Raw genomic sequence first — 19,475 nt, 5'->3', positions numbered from 1 at the left:
AAAGAAGAAAATGGTAAGAAAAGGATCAACAAAATAACACAAGAAAATTTCCCTGGGACATGATGGGAGGAGCCCCTAGACAAGAGGAGTCTTATGTAAGGAATGAAAACAGATGCACTGCCAAACATATTATGAAACATCAAAACACTGAAGACAAAAAAAAAACTTCCAAAGAGAAAGAAAACATTGTGGACAAAGGAACAAGAATCAGAATGCCACTGAACTGCTCAACAGCAATAAGACAACAATGGAGCAAAGCTTTCAAAATTCTGAAGGAAAATTATTTTCAATCTACACTGCTATACCCAGCCAAACTGTAAGTTAAGTATGAGCAGTCAATGGAAACATTTCCAAAGTCTAAAAAAATTTACCTCTTATGCACTTTTTCTCAACAAACTATTAGAAAAGGTGCTTCACTAAAATAAAGGAATAATACAAGAAAGAGTAGAAAAGACAAGATGCAAACCAAGACCCAAAAGGAATCCTCAAGATTGAGAGTCAAAAAGAAACTCCAGTGATTTATCAGGCACAGAGGCAATCTATTCAGATCACAGCAGGTCACAAGATTCCGTTAAGATTTTCATCAAGGAGATAAAAATGATACAGTACCTAAAGCATCTAAACATAGCAAGAGGAAATTTACACCTCTGGGGGAGCACTTCTAGATAAACTGGTAATAGGTGCCTCAAAGACTGCTGCTGCTGCTAAGTCGCTTCAGTCGTGTCCTACTCTGTGCAATCCCATAGATGGCAGCCCACCAGGCTCCCCTGTCCCTGGGATTCTCCAGGCAAGAACACTGGAGTGGGTTGCCATTTCCTTCTCCAATGCATGAAAGTGAAAAGTGAAAGTGAAGTCGCTCAGTTGTGTCCGACTCTTAGTGACCCCATGGACTGCAGCCTACCAGGCTCCTCCTTCCATGGGATTTTCCAGGCAAGAGTACTGGAGTGGGGTGCCATTGCCTTCTCCGGCCTCAAAGACTAGGTAAACAAAAATGACAATGAGCAACACCAGGGAAAGTAAAAACTTGTGCAGGAAAGATAAAGTAATACTTTGGCCACCTAATGCGAAGAGCTGACTCACTGGAAAAGACCTTGATACTGGGAAAGATTGAGGGAAGGAGAAGGGGATGACAGAGGATGAGATGGTTGGATAGCATCATTGTCTCAACGAACATGAGTTTGAGCAAACTCCAGGAGATAGTGAAGAACAGGGAAGTCTGGCGTGCTGCAGTCCACAGGGTTGCACAGAGTTGGGCATGACTTAAAGACTGAACAACAACTACATGGCTGAGCTGTGAAGTCTATTTACACAGCCATAATGAGATGACTACATCCATCCAAAATTTTGGGAAGTTGGGGATGAAGACAAATAGGAGTTTGTGACAAGGGGAAGTGGGGTAAAATAAAGTTTAACCCTTATCTTTCAGAGCAAGAAGCCCAGAGATAATGGAGAAAACCAACCTTTTAGTAATGAAGTATTACTATATAAAAATGAAAGTGAAAGTTGTTCAGTCATGTCCAACTCTTTGCAACCCCATGGACTGTAGCCTGCCAGGCTCCTCTGTCCATGGAATTTTCCAGGCAAGAATACTGGAGTGGGGAACCATTCCCTGAACCCCAGTCTCCTGCATTGCGGGCAGATTCTTTACCACCTGAGCTACCACTGAAGCCCCATCATTATATAAGCATGTTACTTAAAGACACAGAAATGAAAAAACAAAAGAATCAGTTAAAAGATTTGAAAGTGACTGCAATGAGAAACAGAAAATAGGAATTGGAGGGGAGAGGGGTGGTTCAGAGGACTGCCAGTTTGCAAAATAAGCTTTACGGGAACTATTTGATTCTTTAAAGTGTTAGCAAATATACTATTAATTAAAATTAAAATTGAAAAAAAAATTCATAGACAGGGAAGTTCATCCTCATTTTTACTCACACACTGGCCAGGCCCTAGCATCTGCCTAACAAAAAAGCAAAGTTGTAGGCTAGACCACACTGACTTTACCTAAGGCCTCACTGCACAGCTACTGTAGTAAACAGCAAAATAACCCAAAGAAATGCAAAATGACTCCAAAAAAATCAACATGTAAAAATGAAGTTGTATAAAGAGTAACAACTCAGGAAATTTCTTTTTTCAGTTTGGCTGCACTAGGTGTTAGTTGTGACACTCAGGATCTTTTGTTGCAGGATATGGGATTAGGTCCCCTGACCATGGATCAAACTGGGGCCACCTGCATTGGGAGCTTGGAGTCTTAGGCACTGGATCACCAGTGAGGTCCCTTCAGGAAATGTTTGATCCCATGTAAAATTATAAAATGCAAAAAAACAAAAAAGCACATTTTGTAAGTACTTTGCCTTGCAATGTTCACAGAGTCCCTTTTCATAAAAGCAACACACCTGAACAGTGCTTTATATGAGACAGGAACCCAATAAATTACAGATGCTTCTATCTTTTTCTTAACCCACTGAAATGGGCCTTTTCTGAATAGAGATTCTCAGGGTTCAGGCCAGTCAACTTCAGACTTATTTGAACAGAATCCTAGCCATAATCCAATGAGAAATTGCTATCGGAAGGAAAACAATTTCTGTCTTTGAAGACATTACCACTTCGTAACGGCTAAACTGAAAGAGGTACTCTGTCATTTTATACTAAATGAGATGTTGTCAGTAAACTAGATAGTCATCTTTCTTCTTTATTGTACCAGTCCCTTGACCAGTTACAGAAGAGAAAGGATTAACCAGGAATCAGTGAATTTTGAAAGTCAGTGATCACCTTAAAATTAGTATGTTCAATGTTACATTATTTTTGTCTATATGTTCCCTGTCTTGTTTTGTTATTAAATTCTCAAAACAGTCTACAACCTCAGAACAAGTTAAGAGTAACTAAGGGGAACAGATGTGAGGACCCACGGAGCATGATGGACACAACTGTGCTTGCTTTATCTAGAGTATACATACAGGCTGAAACTGTAGACATATTCTTCACAATGTTAACCAACTTTCCGTATTTTTGCTACCAGAAGAAGGGGAAGAGGGAGGGGAAAGGGAAGAGGAAGGGGGAGGGGAAGATGATGATGAGGGAGAAGAGGAAGGACCTTCCTAATCAGAGAAGAAGGGAAAAATCCTTACATGTTAGGGTGGAGTTAAGTGGGGGCACAAGAGAAACACAAAATATTAAGAAAAACCAAGCAAACACTCTGTAGGAAACCAGACTTTTTAGTTTGAGTTTTCCAGTGAAGAAGACTAGATTCTAAACAGATGCAGGTTAAGTGCCAGCCTCCTCTTCCTTATTCCTTATACAGGATTCTGCAGCATTGGCTGAATGAAACCACTGTGTCAAATACACAAGGGAATTGGAATTGGTGCTGTTGTTGTTTTCAGTCGCTAAATCATGTACAACTCTTAGCGACTCCAAGCTAAAGTGATAAAAATTTGATACCTAAAAGTAATTTAAGTATTTGCCAATATTCTCCCAATATTTCATGTATTATTGGCTAGATTGCTAAATAGTGTATTTTTATATCACATTAATATTTATATCTGAACTAATCAAACCATATTATTAAAAGCTATTGATTAGCATATGTACAGCATCAGTATACAGAAAAAATTTGTCTGCTTTTTTTATAAAGAAAGTGTACCTAGAACAGAAATACACTTAAAAAAGGAGGATTCTACTAAAAAAATTTATATAATCTTCATATTAATAGAAAATAATCAAAATTCTTACCTTATGGTATACTGAGGACAACATGTTTGATTCATGACAGGTTTGTACACATATTTCCCGCTTCTAAAATTATAGAATAGCTTTGTTAATTTCATACATATTTCTCACAGGCAGCAAAGTAGATTAGTACAGGAATATGAAATTAATTAAGGTAAAAATCTAATCAATAGGGTAAAAACTGAGGTTGAGTTACTCTTCACAGGCTAAATGATCTTATATGGTGGGTAATCCAAGGACCAGGGTCAAAGTTTTCCTTTCCTAAACCCTGGCATATGTACTCCACAGCTGATAACCGAGGTAACCTCAGTTACCCTCTCATCAAGCATCTGCAATCTCTTCCATGCCTCCCTCCATCCACCGCCCACGTTGATACTGAAAAAGCTGCCCAGGATGCTGTGGGGCTGATGTGTGTTGCTCCTACAACATCCACATGTGTGGGTTCCACGGGCACCAGCATGATGTACTCCCAAGCCAACCCGATCCTTTCCATGCTTTCTGGATCTCAGCTCATACAGAGCCATGACACTACAAGCTCAATTTTGTCCAGATTTGGATATGCCCTAATCCAAGTGGACTGGTGTTCTTATCACAAGAGGAAATTGGACATAAAAAGAAACATCAGGGCTTCCTTAGGGGCTCAGTGATAAAGAATCCTCCTGCCAATGCAGGAGATACGGATTCGATCCCTGATCCGGGAAGATTCCACATGCCCGAAGCAACTAAGCCCATGCACCCCAACTATTGAGTCTCTGCTCTAGAGCCTGGGAGCCCCAACTGCTGAAGGCTGAGGGCCTCAGGGCCTGAGCTCCACAAGAGAAGCCACCACACTGAGAAGCCATGCACCGCAGCAAGAGTTGCCCCTGATGACCGCAACTAGAGAAAAGCCTGCACAGCAAATGAAGACCCAGCACAGCCAAAAATAAATAAATAAATAATTTTTAAGAAAGACATAGCCTACAGAACCATGAGAAAATACACTTCTCTCACTCCAGCGGCCCAGACTGTGGTGTTCTGTTACGGCAGTCCTAGCAAACACACAGGAGTTCAGTTCCCGAGCCGAAAATCTGGGCGTCCTCCTAGGCTCTTCACTCCCGCACACCTCCATATGCTGCCAGCAAGCATTCTACCTCTGAAACGTCTCGTGAGTGTGCCCCCTCCGATCTAGCTCCTAATCTACAGTCACCGCTCCTGACTAGGACAGCAGCTCCTCAGCACCTCACACCAGGACACTACAGTAATCTCTAGGACTCCTCTTCCTGCCTTCAGAATCACTCCCTCAGACACCTCTCTGCTATCTGAATCATTTCCAGATCTCAAATTCCATTACTTTTCTCTCTGACATAAAAGCCTTCAATAGCTCCCCCAGACCATTAAAAAAATAAAAATAAAATTCCTTATCATGGCACACAAAGTCCTGCCACATCTGACCTACATCTATCCACATTTTGGGCCTCATTATTATGTTTAAGGAAAGCTGTGAAGTTTCATTTGCTGTGCTCAATCTGGGCAGTACTGGTACAGGGCACTTAATACTGCTCATACTTATGTAAGGAACCTTACCTAATAGTTATTCTAAAATCATCTACACAAAAATAGCTGCGAAAAAAACATGGCCATCAAAGGCAATGTGTGGACCTTAAAGAAATCCTGATTCAAATAAACCAACTGTAAAAGAAAATTTTTTGAGATGACCAGAAAATCTCAAAACTAGGTAACAGGTGACATTAAATTATCATTAAATTGGAAAGCATGGTAATGATATTGTGGATATGTTAAGAAAGCGAAAAAAAATCCTTCTCTATTAGAAACACACATTTAGTCCAAGTATAATGACATAATATCTGAAATTTGCTTTAAATAATTTTGTGGGAGGAGGGGAGGGAGGAATATCTCATCCCATTGAAGCTGCTATAACAAAATACCATAGACTGAGTGACTTATAAACAGAAATACATTCCTGGTAGTTCTGGGGCTGGAAGTCCAAGATCAAGGTGCCAACAGAAATGATGTCCAGTGAAGACAAGTTTTCTGGTTCATCTTTTCTACATATCCTCACGTGGCAAAAGGGGCAAGAGAACCCTCTGTGGTCTCTTCTATAAAGGCACTAGAATCCCATTCGTGATCCCATCCATCTTCATGACCTAACCACCTCCCAAAAGCCCTACCTCCATATAGGACTTAACATATGAACTCTGGGGGAGACACATTCAGTCCATTGAAGGGAGCAAGGAAAACTGATGAAACAAGACTGGCAAAATGTTAACAACTTTCGATGCCTGGTGATTAGTACATGAAGTTCATTACAGTGTTCTTGCTACATCTGTGAAATATTCCAAATAAACATCCTTAAAAGGAGAAAACAATCTCTACACACAAAATATAATAAAAACTTTATTAAACCTATTTCCAACCACCGGAAAACATTTTAAAGGCAAATAATATGTTTCAATTATAAGAAGAGCCTGAGTACCATCAGAAGGATCTTTACATTAACGGCATTTACCTTCGCCATCCTCGGTCTATGAGATCCTGGTAATCCTGCACAGTCATTGAATGTGCCCACATGCCTGAAAAATAAGTGCCATGTTCATAACAACGGGTGGAACTTTTTACTTTTCTAAATTCAAAGCATTATTTTTAAGGTGTGAATACTGAAGCAAAAAAAAATCCAGCTCACACTGGAGAAATCAAAGTCCGCACATACTTCGTCCTTTTTTAACACAATACACAACACAAATGAAACACATGATGTATTTAACCTTAATTTTAAAAATAAAACACAGAAAGTGATCACATGCACTTAAGAATTAGTCAACAGTCTATGACACCATAAATTTAAGATCCCACTGCAAACTACATCACACCTTTAAGCCATAATAATGACCCCAAAAGTTTAATAAGCTGGTCTCTTCAGAAGAATTAGAAAGCAAATGTTTTCTTGTGCATATAAATTCTCCTTATTTTAATTTGCTTACACTGAAAATAAGACAAAAGTATACATACAGCAATATTCCTTTTAAGTATAAAAAATGAAAGTAATCCAAATGCCTTTGAACAGAAAAGTGATTCCAGACACTAATTTGTTATCAACATGATGAAAAAAGTTAGGCAACCATAAAAAAATGAAGATTATGAGAAAACACTGAATTAATGGTAAAGAAAAATGAATTTTACTCTTGGAAATAGTAAACCCATCAAAAGTATGGAAAAACAGACAGGCTTAATAGAACAGGATGTAGTGAGAAAAGCAAGGGCATAAATACAACAGAAATGTCAGAAGCCCGGGTGGTGCTCACTAACACCAACAAGTTACTCTATGGGGCTCAATTTCCTCATCTGTAAATGGAAATAATAAAACCTTCCTACCTAATAGGTGGAGCGCCCTATAGTAAAGATTATTATTAAAATTAAAAACAAAACGATAGAAGTGATAGAAATTTACACGTATCTCTTTAGGTGAAAAGGGCGAAGGTAGGTTTTTTCCATAAAACTAAACAAAGGACATATATATTAATCGATTTTCTCTTACTAAAATTACTAGGAAAGTAGTTAAGGACCTAATATTAATTTTAGACATGTATAACTTAAATTATCATTACATACAGAATTCCCTGGTAGCTCAGCTGGTAAAGAATCCGCCTGCTATGCAGGAGACACAGGATTCCTGGGTCGGCAAGATCAGCAGAAGAAAGGATAGGCTACCCACTCTGGTGTTCTTGGGTTTCCCTGGCAGCTGGTAAAGAACCCGCCCGCAATGCGGGAGACCTGGGTTTGATTCCTGGATTGGGAAAATCCCCTGGATTAGGGAACGGCTACCCACTCCAGTACTCTGGCCAGGAGAATTCCATAGACTGTATTGTTATATAATAAAGCTATATTATAATCTATACTATAAATTTCTTACATATATAAGCATAATACTAAAATTTGAAACAGAGAAGAGAAGAAACCTCTACTACCCTAAGGCAGTCACTGTTACCTTATGGGTTTCTCCCTCCCTGGGCTGTAATCATCTCACCTTTATTTGCATCCTCCTTATTTCCGAAATAAGGGTTATAGTCTTGGGTTATAGTCTTAACCCAAGACTATAAATTTTTTTCACTTTAACTCATCTTTATAACTGTCACTAACGACTGCGTTAATACTGCATTCTACCGCCTCTCACAAGAAGTTAATAAACTTTTAATTTTTAAAAGTTATTAAAAATTTTTAATGAGTACACGGACACACCATCATCGCCCAAATCACTGCCCCAGGGCAGGACAAAACTTTTTTTTTGTTTTAAATACGGAAACCACCCAAATTTAAGTCTCCATGGATATCCCGTTTCCCATAATGCTAGATTATTCTTTAAGTGTATATACTTTTGCCAAAGCATGACACTGCAGGAAATAAACATGACGTTCCGTTTACAAACGAACAAAAATTCTTCCAAAAGAAACTTGAATCACGGGAGCGGGCACTGTAGGCTGGCTCTGTCGTGGTCACCGAGGTGGGTGGAGAAATGACAAGCACCTGGTACCATTTCCAAGCACAACAGTACTAACAGGGGCCCCTCGCGAGCAGCGACTACCATCAAGCAGTTTCTTGTATATTTTTCCAGGGACATTTTATCCACGGATATCCACGCACGTGTGTTTTACACACACACACACACACACAGAGCTGTCTACACACATAGCACCCGACACCCACTGTCCCGCAACCCCTCGTCTTGCGCTGACCACCGGGGACACTCCGACAGCAGCATCTGAAATCCCAGGTCAGCCCCTGTAACTGACCACGCCACAGCGCTCCCCGACAGGCGCGTAGTTAACGGTCTCCCACTGACGACGGACACCTGTTTCCACACTTGGCTCCTGCGAGACACACATTATCTCGCAAGTCAGACCGCCTGTGTGAAATGAGTCTCTAGAATCTTCCCTGCTCCACCAGGGGTGAGGTCCGTTTTCAAATTCTGACAGCCACGGCACGCGGGGAGAACCGCATTCCGCATTCGCTCCACGAGGGCCGGACGGCGCAGGGGCTACGCCTGGGCCGCAGCCTGGACACGACCCTCCAGCCACTCGGCCCGAGACGCCGCGACCCCCCGAGGACACCCGCGGGCCGCCGAGCCACCGGCGCCCTTCCCCGCCCACCAGCCCGGCCCGCTCACCATTGGAGCGACTGCCCGACTCGTTCTTGCAGTAGCCGCAGCGGTAGAAGTCCTCGCCCTCGAAATATTCCACGATGCTGGGCGAAAGCGCGGCCCAGGACGCCATGGCCCCAGCCCCTCAAACGCGACGCGCGGCCCAGCCCAATACCGCAACCGCCGCCGCCACCCCACAATGCACCGCGCCGCCCGGGCGCCAGCAGGCCGAGCCTCGCCGGGAGCGCCCTCGGCGGTGAAGCCGCCTGCGCCATCTTGACCGAGGGCAGCCTTCCGCTATTTCCGCTCTTTCTCCGAAAGAGACCGCCATCTTCGGTAAGGGTGAGACCAAGAGACAGAATGTGAAGGGCAACGGTCTGGGAAGAAACGCGTGGGGAAGGGAAGCGGGAGCTGGGGAGTGGGGCCTGGGTGCTTCCCCCCCGCGAGGGCCTGGCCTGGAGCGCGGCGGGCGGTGTGGGGGTTTGGACGCCAGGCGGCCGCGCCCACCCCGTTGGCCGGACCACTCACCACAGGACGCCTTGCCCTCCTCGGAGTCGCAGTAGCCGCAGCGGTAGCCGGCCTTGAGTCCCTTGTACTCCACCATCGAAGCCATGGCTGCCTCCAGGTTCGCGCGGGCCGGCCACGCCTCTCGGCGCCCCGGGGCCGACCTCGGCGGAGCGCGGGGGCCCGCGGCGGGGAGGAGTGGATAGCGAGGCCGGTGCGGTGGGTCTCAGCGCCTAGGGGCCCCCGGTCGGTGTTGGGTCCGGGGGCCTCCCAGGATGAGCGTGGATTGTAGCGGTGCCCCCCCGCCCCGAGACCCCGAGTTCAAGCCAGCCCTCTGCAGTTACTCCATCGCCGATCCTTCCCACAACTGCAGGTTGTCAGCCGCAGTTTACACATAAGGAAACTGAGGCACAGAGATTGTGATCACTGTTTCCAGATCCTGCAGATCTCGGTTTAAAAGTTAACATCTCAGACTGTCCTCGCCAATTCTAGCGTCTTCCAAACTAGCAGGTACTTACTAAATATCCCCTAGGTTGGAGTACACATGTAGGTGTTCTGTGGATTGGCAGAGTAGGCGAATTGAACACTTCCCTCTTTTAAAGAAGACAAATGTCAGAGCCAGTTGCTGTCTTGTGCCCAGTGCCACCGTATCTTGCAACTTTCAAACAAGCTGAAATTCAGACTTTTTTTTCCCTTAGTACAGCTTTTAAATGTTATTTTAAAAGAACTTTTTAATTGTACAGGCCAAACACAACATGTATGTAAGTTGAATTCTGTGCACAGGTCTCCAGTTTGTAACCACTATTTTAAAGGGGGTTTTTCAAAGAGTAACGATCCAGGAGTAAAGTATAAAAATGAGTGACTGCCTCCAACGAAGTAGTATTCCTTAATCTTTACCTCTATATAGGCAAATAATTTAAACCAGTCTGTCCTTACGTTTTCCTCCTGTTGGCAATAAAGTTGATCATCTTTTTACAATGTTTAAAAAGGTGAAATCATGAAACTTGGAGAAACAGGTAAACTTTTGAAGTCAGTTTCAACATTCTTGACCCCAACACCCACTGTGCTGGCTATGTGCCCGTTAAGAGGTCATATTGCTAAGCATCACCTGTGCCTCACACAATGAGAAAAAAAAGCCTAAGGATAGCTATGTAGCATGCAGGAAGACCCTAGCTTTATCCAGCTCCTCCCAACTCCTTAGATTTAAAGCCTCCTTACTAGATCTCAGTACCCATGTTCTTAAACACAGGCCTTGTCCATTTTATTACAGCAGATGTGATTATTTCTTGTCCTTTCCTGGACAACAAAGGAAACAAAGGCCAGAGAGGCCATATAACTCGCCCAAGATCATACAACTAGTAAAAGACAAATAGGAGGAAAAGGTGATTCTTTAAAAATTAATTGAAGGAGAAAAGAGATTGACAAATACGAGGTTTGGACTTGTGTCACAAAACAGAGCCGGATTCCATCCCTGGGTCAGGAAGATCCCTGGAGGATGAAATGCCAACCTACTCCAGTACTCTTGCCTGGAAAATCCCATGGATGGAGGAGCCTGGTAGGCTACAGTCCATGAGGTTGCAAAGAGTCAGAAACGACTGAGTGACTTCACTAGACACAAAATTTTCATCTTTCAGGCCCCAATGAGAAAAACAATGCAAAGTTTCATTTAGTTTCAATCTTGGGGCATAAGTTTGGGGAGTTGGAAGAGGGCACTATTAAAATGTCCTTTTATTTATGAAACTGCCAATTATAGATAGTTGTCTTTGTTTTTAACTTTCACACTTGACAATAAAATGCTGACAACATGTTTGGTTCCATTAACAGTTTACATAAACTTGAGTGTGAAATTGAGTTTACGAAAGTTAAGTGTGAGGTTCGATCCTAGGCACTAATGATGTGAAGGACTCTGCATGGTGATAGACTCATGATTCTTGTGTTACAGTGAAATGTGGGACTTCCCTAGTGATCCAGTGGTTAAGAATCCACCTGCCTGTGCAGGGCACATGGGTTCAATCCTTCATCCACATGCCATGGGGCAACTAAGCCCATGTGCCACAACTGCTGAGGCTCTTTAGAGCCTGAGAGCCACCTGCGTGCCCTAGGGTCCATGCTCTGCAACAGGAGAAGCCACTGCAATGATCAGCCCATGCACCACAACTACAGTAGCCACTGCTCTCCACAACTAGAGAAAGCCCTTGTACAGCAGCAAAGATCCAGCACAGCCAAAATAAAAGTTAATTGATTTAACTAAAATTTTAAAAAATAAAGTGAAATGTGTTTCTTTGAATAAAGTGTTATTGAGTAGATAGCAAGTTTGGGAGGGGTGTGCAGTTAAATACAGAGAAGAGGGACATGCTAGGAAAGAGCTGTGTTATGAGCAGAGGCAAGGAGCTAGATAGGAGCACCAAGTATCTCAGGTAAGGTTGGGATCCTAAAAGACACTTTCCTCTGTGGGGCACTCACTGCCAGGAGACCTTAGATTAGACCCGTTCCTCCTCTGTCTAGATGTTTCCGCTCCAGTCAGTATTCTTGCCTGCAGAATTCCATGGACAGAGGAGCCTGGCAGGCTGCAGTCCGTGGGGTCACACAGTCAGACACGACTGAAGCAACTTAGCATACGTGCAAGTACGCACTGGTAGCCACTAGCCACATGTCCCTACTGAGCACCTAAAATGTGGATAGTGTGACAGGGAAACAACTTCTATTTATTTGGATTTGGATTTATTTGGATTTTTTTTAATTGAGGCAGTACAGACAAGCAGGATAAATACCAAAAACCTGCATGTGGGCATATCATGTTCAAACTGCAGAAAATCTTCAAAACGGATTCTCGAAGACGAAATCTTCAAAAAAGCCAGAGAGAGGAAAAAAATTTATCTATAGAGGAACAAGGATAAGAATTACATCAGTCTTCTTGTTAGAAACCATGCAAGCAAGAAGAAAGGGAAGTGAAATATTTCAAGTATTGAAAAACACCACCAGCCTAGAATTCTGTATCCAGCAAAATTATCCTTCAAATGTGAAAGAGAAGACTTTCTCAAAGAAAAATGGAGGGGATTTGTCACCACTAGATCTGATTTGCAAGAAATGTTTAAGAAATTCCCCAGAAAATAATACAGGTCAGAAACTCAGACCTACTTTTAAAAGAAGAGCATTAGAGAAGGAATAAATGGAGAGGTAAAATACCTCATGCGAAGAGTTGACTCATTGGAAAAGACTCTGATGCTAGGAGGGATTGGGGGCAGGAGGAAAAGGCAGAGATGAGATGGCTGGATGGCATCACCGACTCGATGGACGTAGTTTGAACTCCGGGAGTTGGTGATGGACAGGGAGGCCTGGCGTGCTGCAATTCATGGGGTCACAAAGAGTCGGACACGACGAGTGACTGAACTGAACCGAAAATCAATTTTTAATGTTTCAAAATAGTTGATCTGACAGATAACAGATTTTTTAGTTACTAATACAGGGTGCAAGCTTATAGATAAGTGAAATGAGTGATAGCAGTGTTTTAAGGGATAGGAGGCAGGAACTACGAGGGCTTCCTTCATAGCTGAGTCGGTAAAGAGTCCACCTGCAAGTCAGGAGACCAGGGTCAATTCCTGGGTCAGGAAGATCCCCTGGAGAAGGAAATGGCAACCCACTCCAGTATTCCTGCCTGAAGAATCCCATTGACAGAGGAGGGCTACAGTCCATGGGGTCACAAGAGTCACACACGACTTAGTGACTAAACCACAACCAGGTACGAACTGTGAATATTGTTATAAAAAAGTACCTGCACTGCCTGTGTGGTAGCTATTTGAAGAAGAACTTAGATTAGTTGTAAATATATGCTGCAAACTCAATGGCAGCCATTTAAAAAAGCAAACATAATTGTTATGCTAAGAGAGGAGAACAAATAGAATCATAAAATGTTTAATACCAGATATGGCAAAATATGACAAGGATGACAGGCAAGATATGACAGAGGATGAGATGGTTGGATGGCATCACCAACTTGATGGACATGAGTTTGAGCAAGCTCTGGGAGTTGGTGATGGAAGGTAAGCCTGACGTGCTGTAGTCCACGAGGTTGCAAAGAGTTAGGTACAACCGGGTGGCTGAACTGAAGGCAAAGTAAGAGTGGAAGACAAAAGTAAGGTAAAGCAAGAGCAACAAGTAGAAAACAGCAGCACATATGGTAGGTACTAACCTTATTATATCAATGATCACTTTAAACACCAGTGGTCTAAATACAGGAATTAAAAAAGACTATCAGACTGGATAAAAAATGAGACCTTACAATGTTATCCACAGGAAATGCCACTTTAAATATAAAAACACAGATTAAAGGGACAGAGAAAGATAAACAGTAATAAAATACTTTCATGACTTGATGTTTGAAATTCTTTGATTATTTTTTCATCATAAAATACCCATATTTACTTTTTTAACTCATTTACTACTGAATGAGTTGGAGACTATGGTTTCAAGCGCATCTCTACAAACAGCACATTTTAGAAGGGGTAGGTTTTATTTCTACTGAACAAAAAGCCAGGTTGTAATTAATCACTGTATTTTCTCCTTTTCACTTTTTTTTTAAGAACTAGAGACATCATAATGGGCTACATGAGGACTTTGTTTGAATGGATGCAGCTCATATGTATGGTGAAGGGTATCATGATGTGACTATGCAGTCATTTTCATTAATGTTATTTCAACATTGGTGTAATTTCTGCTTCTTCAGTGACCTGTTATGAACATATCAATAATTAGTATATGACTAGAAGTATACTAAACAGTATCAAAGCTCAAAACATCATTGCAGGAACAGTATTTAGGTGAGTGACAGCCAGCTAAGTAATAATGAGACCACGCCACTTGCCCACCTGCCACTTAATCCAACCTCCTCTTGCTCCTGTGAGTGTGCCTACAGCATCCACTCCAGGGTTCTCCACCAACCACAATTCCATTCCCACGGAAGGGACACAATATATATTCCAAAAAGAGAAAGATGCTCCTATTACCTCGAAAGATGCTTTCTCTAACTGCCCTAAACTGGGACACTTCTATGTATAAAACACAGGCCCTTCTACTTTCTGTCTATGGCCATTTAGCCCAGCTCTCCATAAAGCTCATGTCCTGCCAAGCAGACGCTGTCTCCACCTACCACCTCACAGTAGTTTCAATCTAGGATAGTGATGACACATAAAAAAAAGCTTGTGACTGCTTCTGGTTGCCCTAGAAATCAGACCAAGGCATCCTGAAAGATCAACAGTAGGTAGCTGAAAAGTCTGCAAGAGGGCCAGAAACTTTAATGGCTGGAAAACAGGAATTTGCAGAATTGAGAATGGGAGATTAGAGCTGAGAGAAAAGGACACCAAGAGAGGAAGAGTGAAGAGCAGAGATGTTGCTCGTAAAGCTGACGATTGATAGGGCAATGGCTGAGGCAGAAGACACCAAAAGTAAACAGCGTGGGGCCCTAGGAGCAGCGGAAGTAACCAGTGATGCTCAGAGGAGACAGAACAATGGGGGGCTGCGGAAGGAGCAGCTGGCAGTGCAGACCCAACCCTCACGGCTTCCTTTGGTGACCGACTCAGAATGGTTGGCTCTGAGTGCAGAAGAACAGTAGGTATTACCGTCCTTAATTTTTGAGTAAAGGCAGGAGAGTATCATTTGTATGGGGATGGGTGCAGCACAGGAAAGAGGATGTGGTCTGGAGTCACACAGACATCCCACCTCTGAAACAAACTGTGGGACTCTAACAAGTCACTGAACCTCTCTTCACCTCAGTCCACTTGGCCGTGAAACGGGGGATAATGAGGCTGTTTGGAAGACTAAATAAAGGAATCTATTTGCGTTCTTAGTACAATGCCGAGAGTATGATAAACTCTAAAATGTTGCTATGGAGATAATGTAAGAATTGCTTAACAAAGAAAAAATATGAAAGCAGAAATGAGTCTTTGAGAAATTAAATAGCAAATAGTGGTTTTTTTTCTAGTTCTGTTATAAAATCCTTCTCTTTTGCTAAGAAAAGTCAGAGAAACAATATTTACAACCCAGATTGCTAAACAGAGAACCCTGTTTGCTAACTGAGCAGGTTAAGAAGCAAGGTCTTGAGGATGCCTAAGTATGATTGTGCTCCATCATCGGTGGTAAATGTCTCTGCTTTGTTTTTCTGCATTAAATTAAAAACACAACCCTTTCTTGCTGTCAGATTGTTTTATTATCTATTTAAAACGTAAATCTTTCACAAGATTAATGAAATGTTATAGTTACATAGCGGTTATTGGAAATTAATGATAGCTTATAGATTAAATTTATTGTTCATCACCTCATGCATAAGTGAACTTAAAATGGACTTAACTTCGAAAACTCAACTTCTCATCAAAGGCAAGTTCTCTGTTCTACTAACAATATACACAAACTGTGGTTTGTGGAAGTTGAAATTGTAACGTAACTCAGCCTCTCCTCTCCACTGTTGAATGTACTATTGACAGCTTCAACCTCAGACACAATTTGGCTCTTTGTTTATGCTTTTACCAAAGAGCATTTCTTCCTTGATTTGAGAAAAGAAAAAAACATATCGTAGAGCCCTGCCTATTGACACACAGAAACACCTTTTGCTACATATTAAAAGTGAGTCCCCAAATCAACTCACATTACCATTCTATCAGAGTATGTTTCCCAGAACCTTCCTCCAAGTCTTAGTATAATTTCTCTTTTTGCTCTTCTAGATTGGCCTGGGCCAAAAATATTCAAGACCCTCGGATTGCAGTAGGTTCCCACTCCCCATTAGAAAAGAAGATTAAGGTGAGGAAATACATTTACCGTGAACATTGGAGCCAGTCATAGAATCATAAAAATGTACCACCCAGGTAAAAAGGGCCCAGGAATTTCAAGGGAGCATGCTTTGCTTGTACTGTTTGATTCATTGAGCACCAGCGGTGCTGGCTGGACAGCAATGAAAAAAATAAGGACTTAGTCTAGTGAGGGATGTGGACATTAAACAGATAGTGGCTGCAGATTGTGAGAAGTGTCGTGAAAGGAATTTTGTTTTATTTGAATGAGTTTAAGGTCTGAAGGAGTGACACTTAGGCTTAAAACCTAAAAACTATAATATATACATACGTGCCCTAGTGAGAGTTGCTATATTTTGTGTTTGGGAGTATATAAAGGAAGAATACCTGAAAAGGCTCAGATGGGAAAGTTGTTGTGGAACAGAAGAGTCAGTGTGGCTGCAGCAGAGGGAGCAAGGAGTCCGCCTGAGAGACTCGTTTGGAGCTGTAATCAGGAACCAGTTTATGGATGCCACCCTGGACTCTGTGATTTTTCTCCCAAAGCAGTAAGATGCCATCCCAGGTTTCTGTGCAGGAGAAGTGGTGTGTTCAGATTTATGTAACACGGAGATTGTACTGGCTGCCGTGTGACCGGTCTGATGGGGCTGGAGACAGAGGGAGAGAAGTGGATTCAGGGAAGCTAATAAGAGGCTGCTTCCCTCTAGGGTCGGGGCATTTTGAAGTTAGAAGGGACAGGACTGAGAGGGGAAGACTGAAGGAAGCACTGTGGGAGAAGAAACACGTGGGGCTGTGAAGTAGGCATATCCAGGTGAAGCAGAGGTGAGCTCCGAGCAGCCTGTGTGCCCCGACGGTCTCGCTCACCCCTCACTCCCACTCCAGTGCCGGACGCACACGGTACATCACTTGTTGAATGATCAAGACTGTCTTGGTCCAAGGAAGCCCGAGTGTGACTTCTCTGTCCTAAGTTGAGTTTCTCTGCTACACTTTTCTCCATTACATGTAGAAGGCAGCCAGCGAAGCAGGTGGAGGGGGTGGCCACGAGGTAGGAAGAGGATGAGGGACCTTTCGGTTACTTGGGGACATTCGGCTAATGGCTGGAGTAGCGCGGGGGCCCAGCGTAGCCTTAGTCACACGCTCTCGGCTACCGTCTGGAAGTAAAGTATTCCAAGGAGCAGAGAGCGGTCCCCTCTGGAGAATGGTGCTGAGAGGCCCATGTGACAGCCACAAAAACGAGATCACAGATGACCCAGATGAGAGCAGGCTCAGACGAGGGGGTGGGGGGAGGATGGAAGCCAAACTTAAGAGGTAACTGCTTCAAGTTACACAGCGAAGGGGAGCAAAAGGGGATGGTCCATAGAGGAAGCGTTTTCCTTTTTTTGTTTGAAGATGATATATACTAAAGCATAATTTTATGCTGATGGATTGATTCAGTAGACAGGAAATTTTGAAGCAGGGAAGGGAATTTGATCATTGTAAACTGAAGTTCTCGAAGCTCAACAAACAGGTGGAGGAACTGACATTTTTTTTGCCTGCTCTGGGCCTTCATCACTGCATGCGGGCTTCCTCTAGTTGCAGCGAGCAGGGGCTACGCTTGTCGCAGTGCACGGACCTCTCATTGTGGTGGCTTCTCTTGTTGCACAGCACAGGCTCTAGGGCGCACAGGCTTAGCTGCCCCACAGCATGTGGGGGTCTTCCCAGACCAGGGATCAAACCTGTGTCCCCTGCATTGGCAGACGGATTCATAACCACTGGACCACCAGCGAAGTCCCAGAACTGGCTTTTGATAGGTGAAAGGGCAGGAAGGCAGAGTTCGGGATAGATGCATGGGGTTGTTCCTGCAGTGGGAGGAGTTCCTGAGGGCCTGCTTCTGGTTTTTCGGGGATGTAAGGGAATGCAGGGGGAGGGGAGGGGTGTGGAGGGGAGGGGGCTTGAAAAGGAAGACAGGAAACAGTTACAAGAGCCTAACTGGGACATAGTGTGAGGGTGCCAGGCGGGGCTGTGGCTACCTGAGAACTGTGCCATGGCCTGTATAGAGAATAAAGCACAACCAACTGAAAAGAGCTCTGATACTTCCCTTTGACAAGAATTTAGGTGGTGTCCATTCTCCAGAGGTGAGGAAGTTGCTATCCCAAAAGACTCAACAGGAGCGTGAAAGACTTGATCAACTAAAGGCCATGTCTTTTGACTTCCGGTTCGCCCAAGCAGAGGCATACTACTATCAACGCTACCAGGAAATGCTGGAAGAAGCATGCAAGCACAAAATGGTTCTAGAAGGGGAAATTAAAACAGAGGAAAAGGAAAGGAGACCACAAAACGAAAAAAAAGAAGATGCTAAAAAATGGCACTATTTAGTGTCTGAGAGAGAGCTGAACCAGATACAGAAACACATACACCGAGCTGAACGAGCCAGAGGCCTCAGAGACCACAATTATCAACTGCTCCCTCAAAGCATCTCAAGTGAAATTCCTTCCCACGAAGTATTAAACCTGAAGAAGGATGTTTCAACTGAAAACATCCAGAAAACACACAAAGCTAAGGCCAAGCAGTACAGGGTGGCCTGGGCAAAGAAACAGATAAAGGGACATCAAGACCGAATGATTCGAGGGAGAGAACTCACGGAGCAAAGAAATGGTCAACGACGTGCTCAAAAAATACCTGCACAAGCTCCTGCTTTCCTGAAACCTCTAGTGAAGAAAAAGGAAGTAAAAGAATATGAATGGGTCACCACCTATCCCATTGTCCAGCCTTATGCGGAACCACTTTTAGAAGTGACCATTCTGATGGAAAAGTCCAAAAAAGAGAATAAAATTGGAAAACCACTCCGAAGAGAGCTTTTGAGTATACCGTCATTTTTGAGAAGTCAACTACAAAAACATAAAGTTTAAATTATTTTCTAGATTATTGTATTTCTTTTTCAGGTGAGCATACCTTCATAGATGTTGGTGCAATAGAATCTAATATCTTATAATATTGTTTCTAAATGCGTCACACTGAAAAAAAAGAGGTTAAACCATGAGCTCAGCATTCCCAATGTTTCAGCTCTGTACAGCTAACCCAAAACCTTGTGAATTAAAACCACCACCATTTTATCTCAATTCTGTAGCAGGCATTCCAGCAGAGCTCAGCTGGGCCATTTTTCTGCCCCCACATAGCACCACTGGCAATGCTTGGAAACATTCAGTGATGGCTGGGCTAGTCCGTAGGTCCCAGATGGCTTAGCATGGATAGCTAGGGGGCTGAATCTAGCTGGTCCCTCTCCCTGGCTTCCCTCCCCAGGTAGTTTAAGGGCCACGTAGTAGTTGGACTTATTACCTGGTGATTCAGGGCTCCAGGAGGCCTGT

At 43.2% G+C, this 19,475-nt stretch overlaps 2 protein-coding genes across 6 annotated transcripts in view; one reads left to right on the top strand and one right to left on the bottom strand.

The window, feature by feature from the left end:
* Positions 1-11,071, bottom strand: part of ATE1 (arginyltransferase 1) — a 159,556-nt gene extending 148,485 nt beyond the window's left edge. The window contains exons 1-3 of one of the 5 annotated variants that reach the window (XM_005890164.3): positions 9,383-11,071; positions 6,230-6,293; positions 3,727-3,789 (exon numbers count right to left, since the gene is read on the bottom strand). In XM_005890164.3, coding sequence (XP_005890226.2) covers positions 3,727-3,789; positions 6,230-6,293; positions 9,383-9,467 — 212 coding nt within the window. In that variant the 5' untranslated portion in view covers positions 9,468-11,071. Of the gene's footprint in view, positions 1-3,726; positions 3,790-6,229; positions 6,294-8,881; positions 9,095-9,382 lie in introns of those variants that run through there. The other 4 variants (XM_070363529.1, XM_070363530.1, XM_070363527.1 and 1 more) reach the window with 4 other exon arrangements.
* LOC102270445 (putative uncharacterized protein ZNRD1-AS1) lies at positions 9,053-19,019 on the top strand. The gene is made up of 3 exons (XM_005890167.2): positions 9,053-9,190; positions 16,072-16,147; positions 18,219-19,019. The coding sequence occupies exon 3, from the start codon at positions 18,309-18,311 to the stop codon at positions 19,017-19,019; it is 711 nt and encodes a 236-aa protein (XP_005890229.1). The 5' UTR covers positions 9,053-9,190; positions 16,072-16,147; positions 18,219-18,308.
* The last annotated feature ends 456 nt before the right edge of the window (positions 19,020-19,475 follow it).

The sequence above is a fragment of the Bos mutus genome, chromosome 26 (assembly GCF_027580195.1).
Source record: "Bos mutus isolate GX-2022 chromosome 26, NWIPB_WYAK_1.1, whole genome shotgun sequence".
Taxonomy (NCBI): Eukaryota; Metazoa; Chordata; class Mammalia; order Artiodactyla; family Bovidae; genus Bos; species Bos mutus.
The sequence above is the reverse complement of the archived record's forward strand: the minus strand, read 5'-3'. Positions and strand labels throughout refer to the sequence as shown.

Coding starts and splice junctions, on each gene's coding strand:
- LOC102270445 (XM_005890167.2), top strand. CDS start 18,309: ATGTCTTTTGACTTCCGGTTCGCCCAAGCAGAGGCATACTACTATCAA.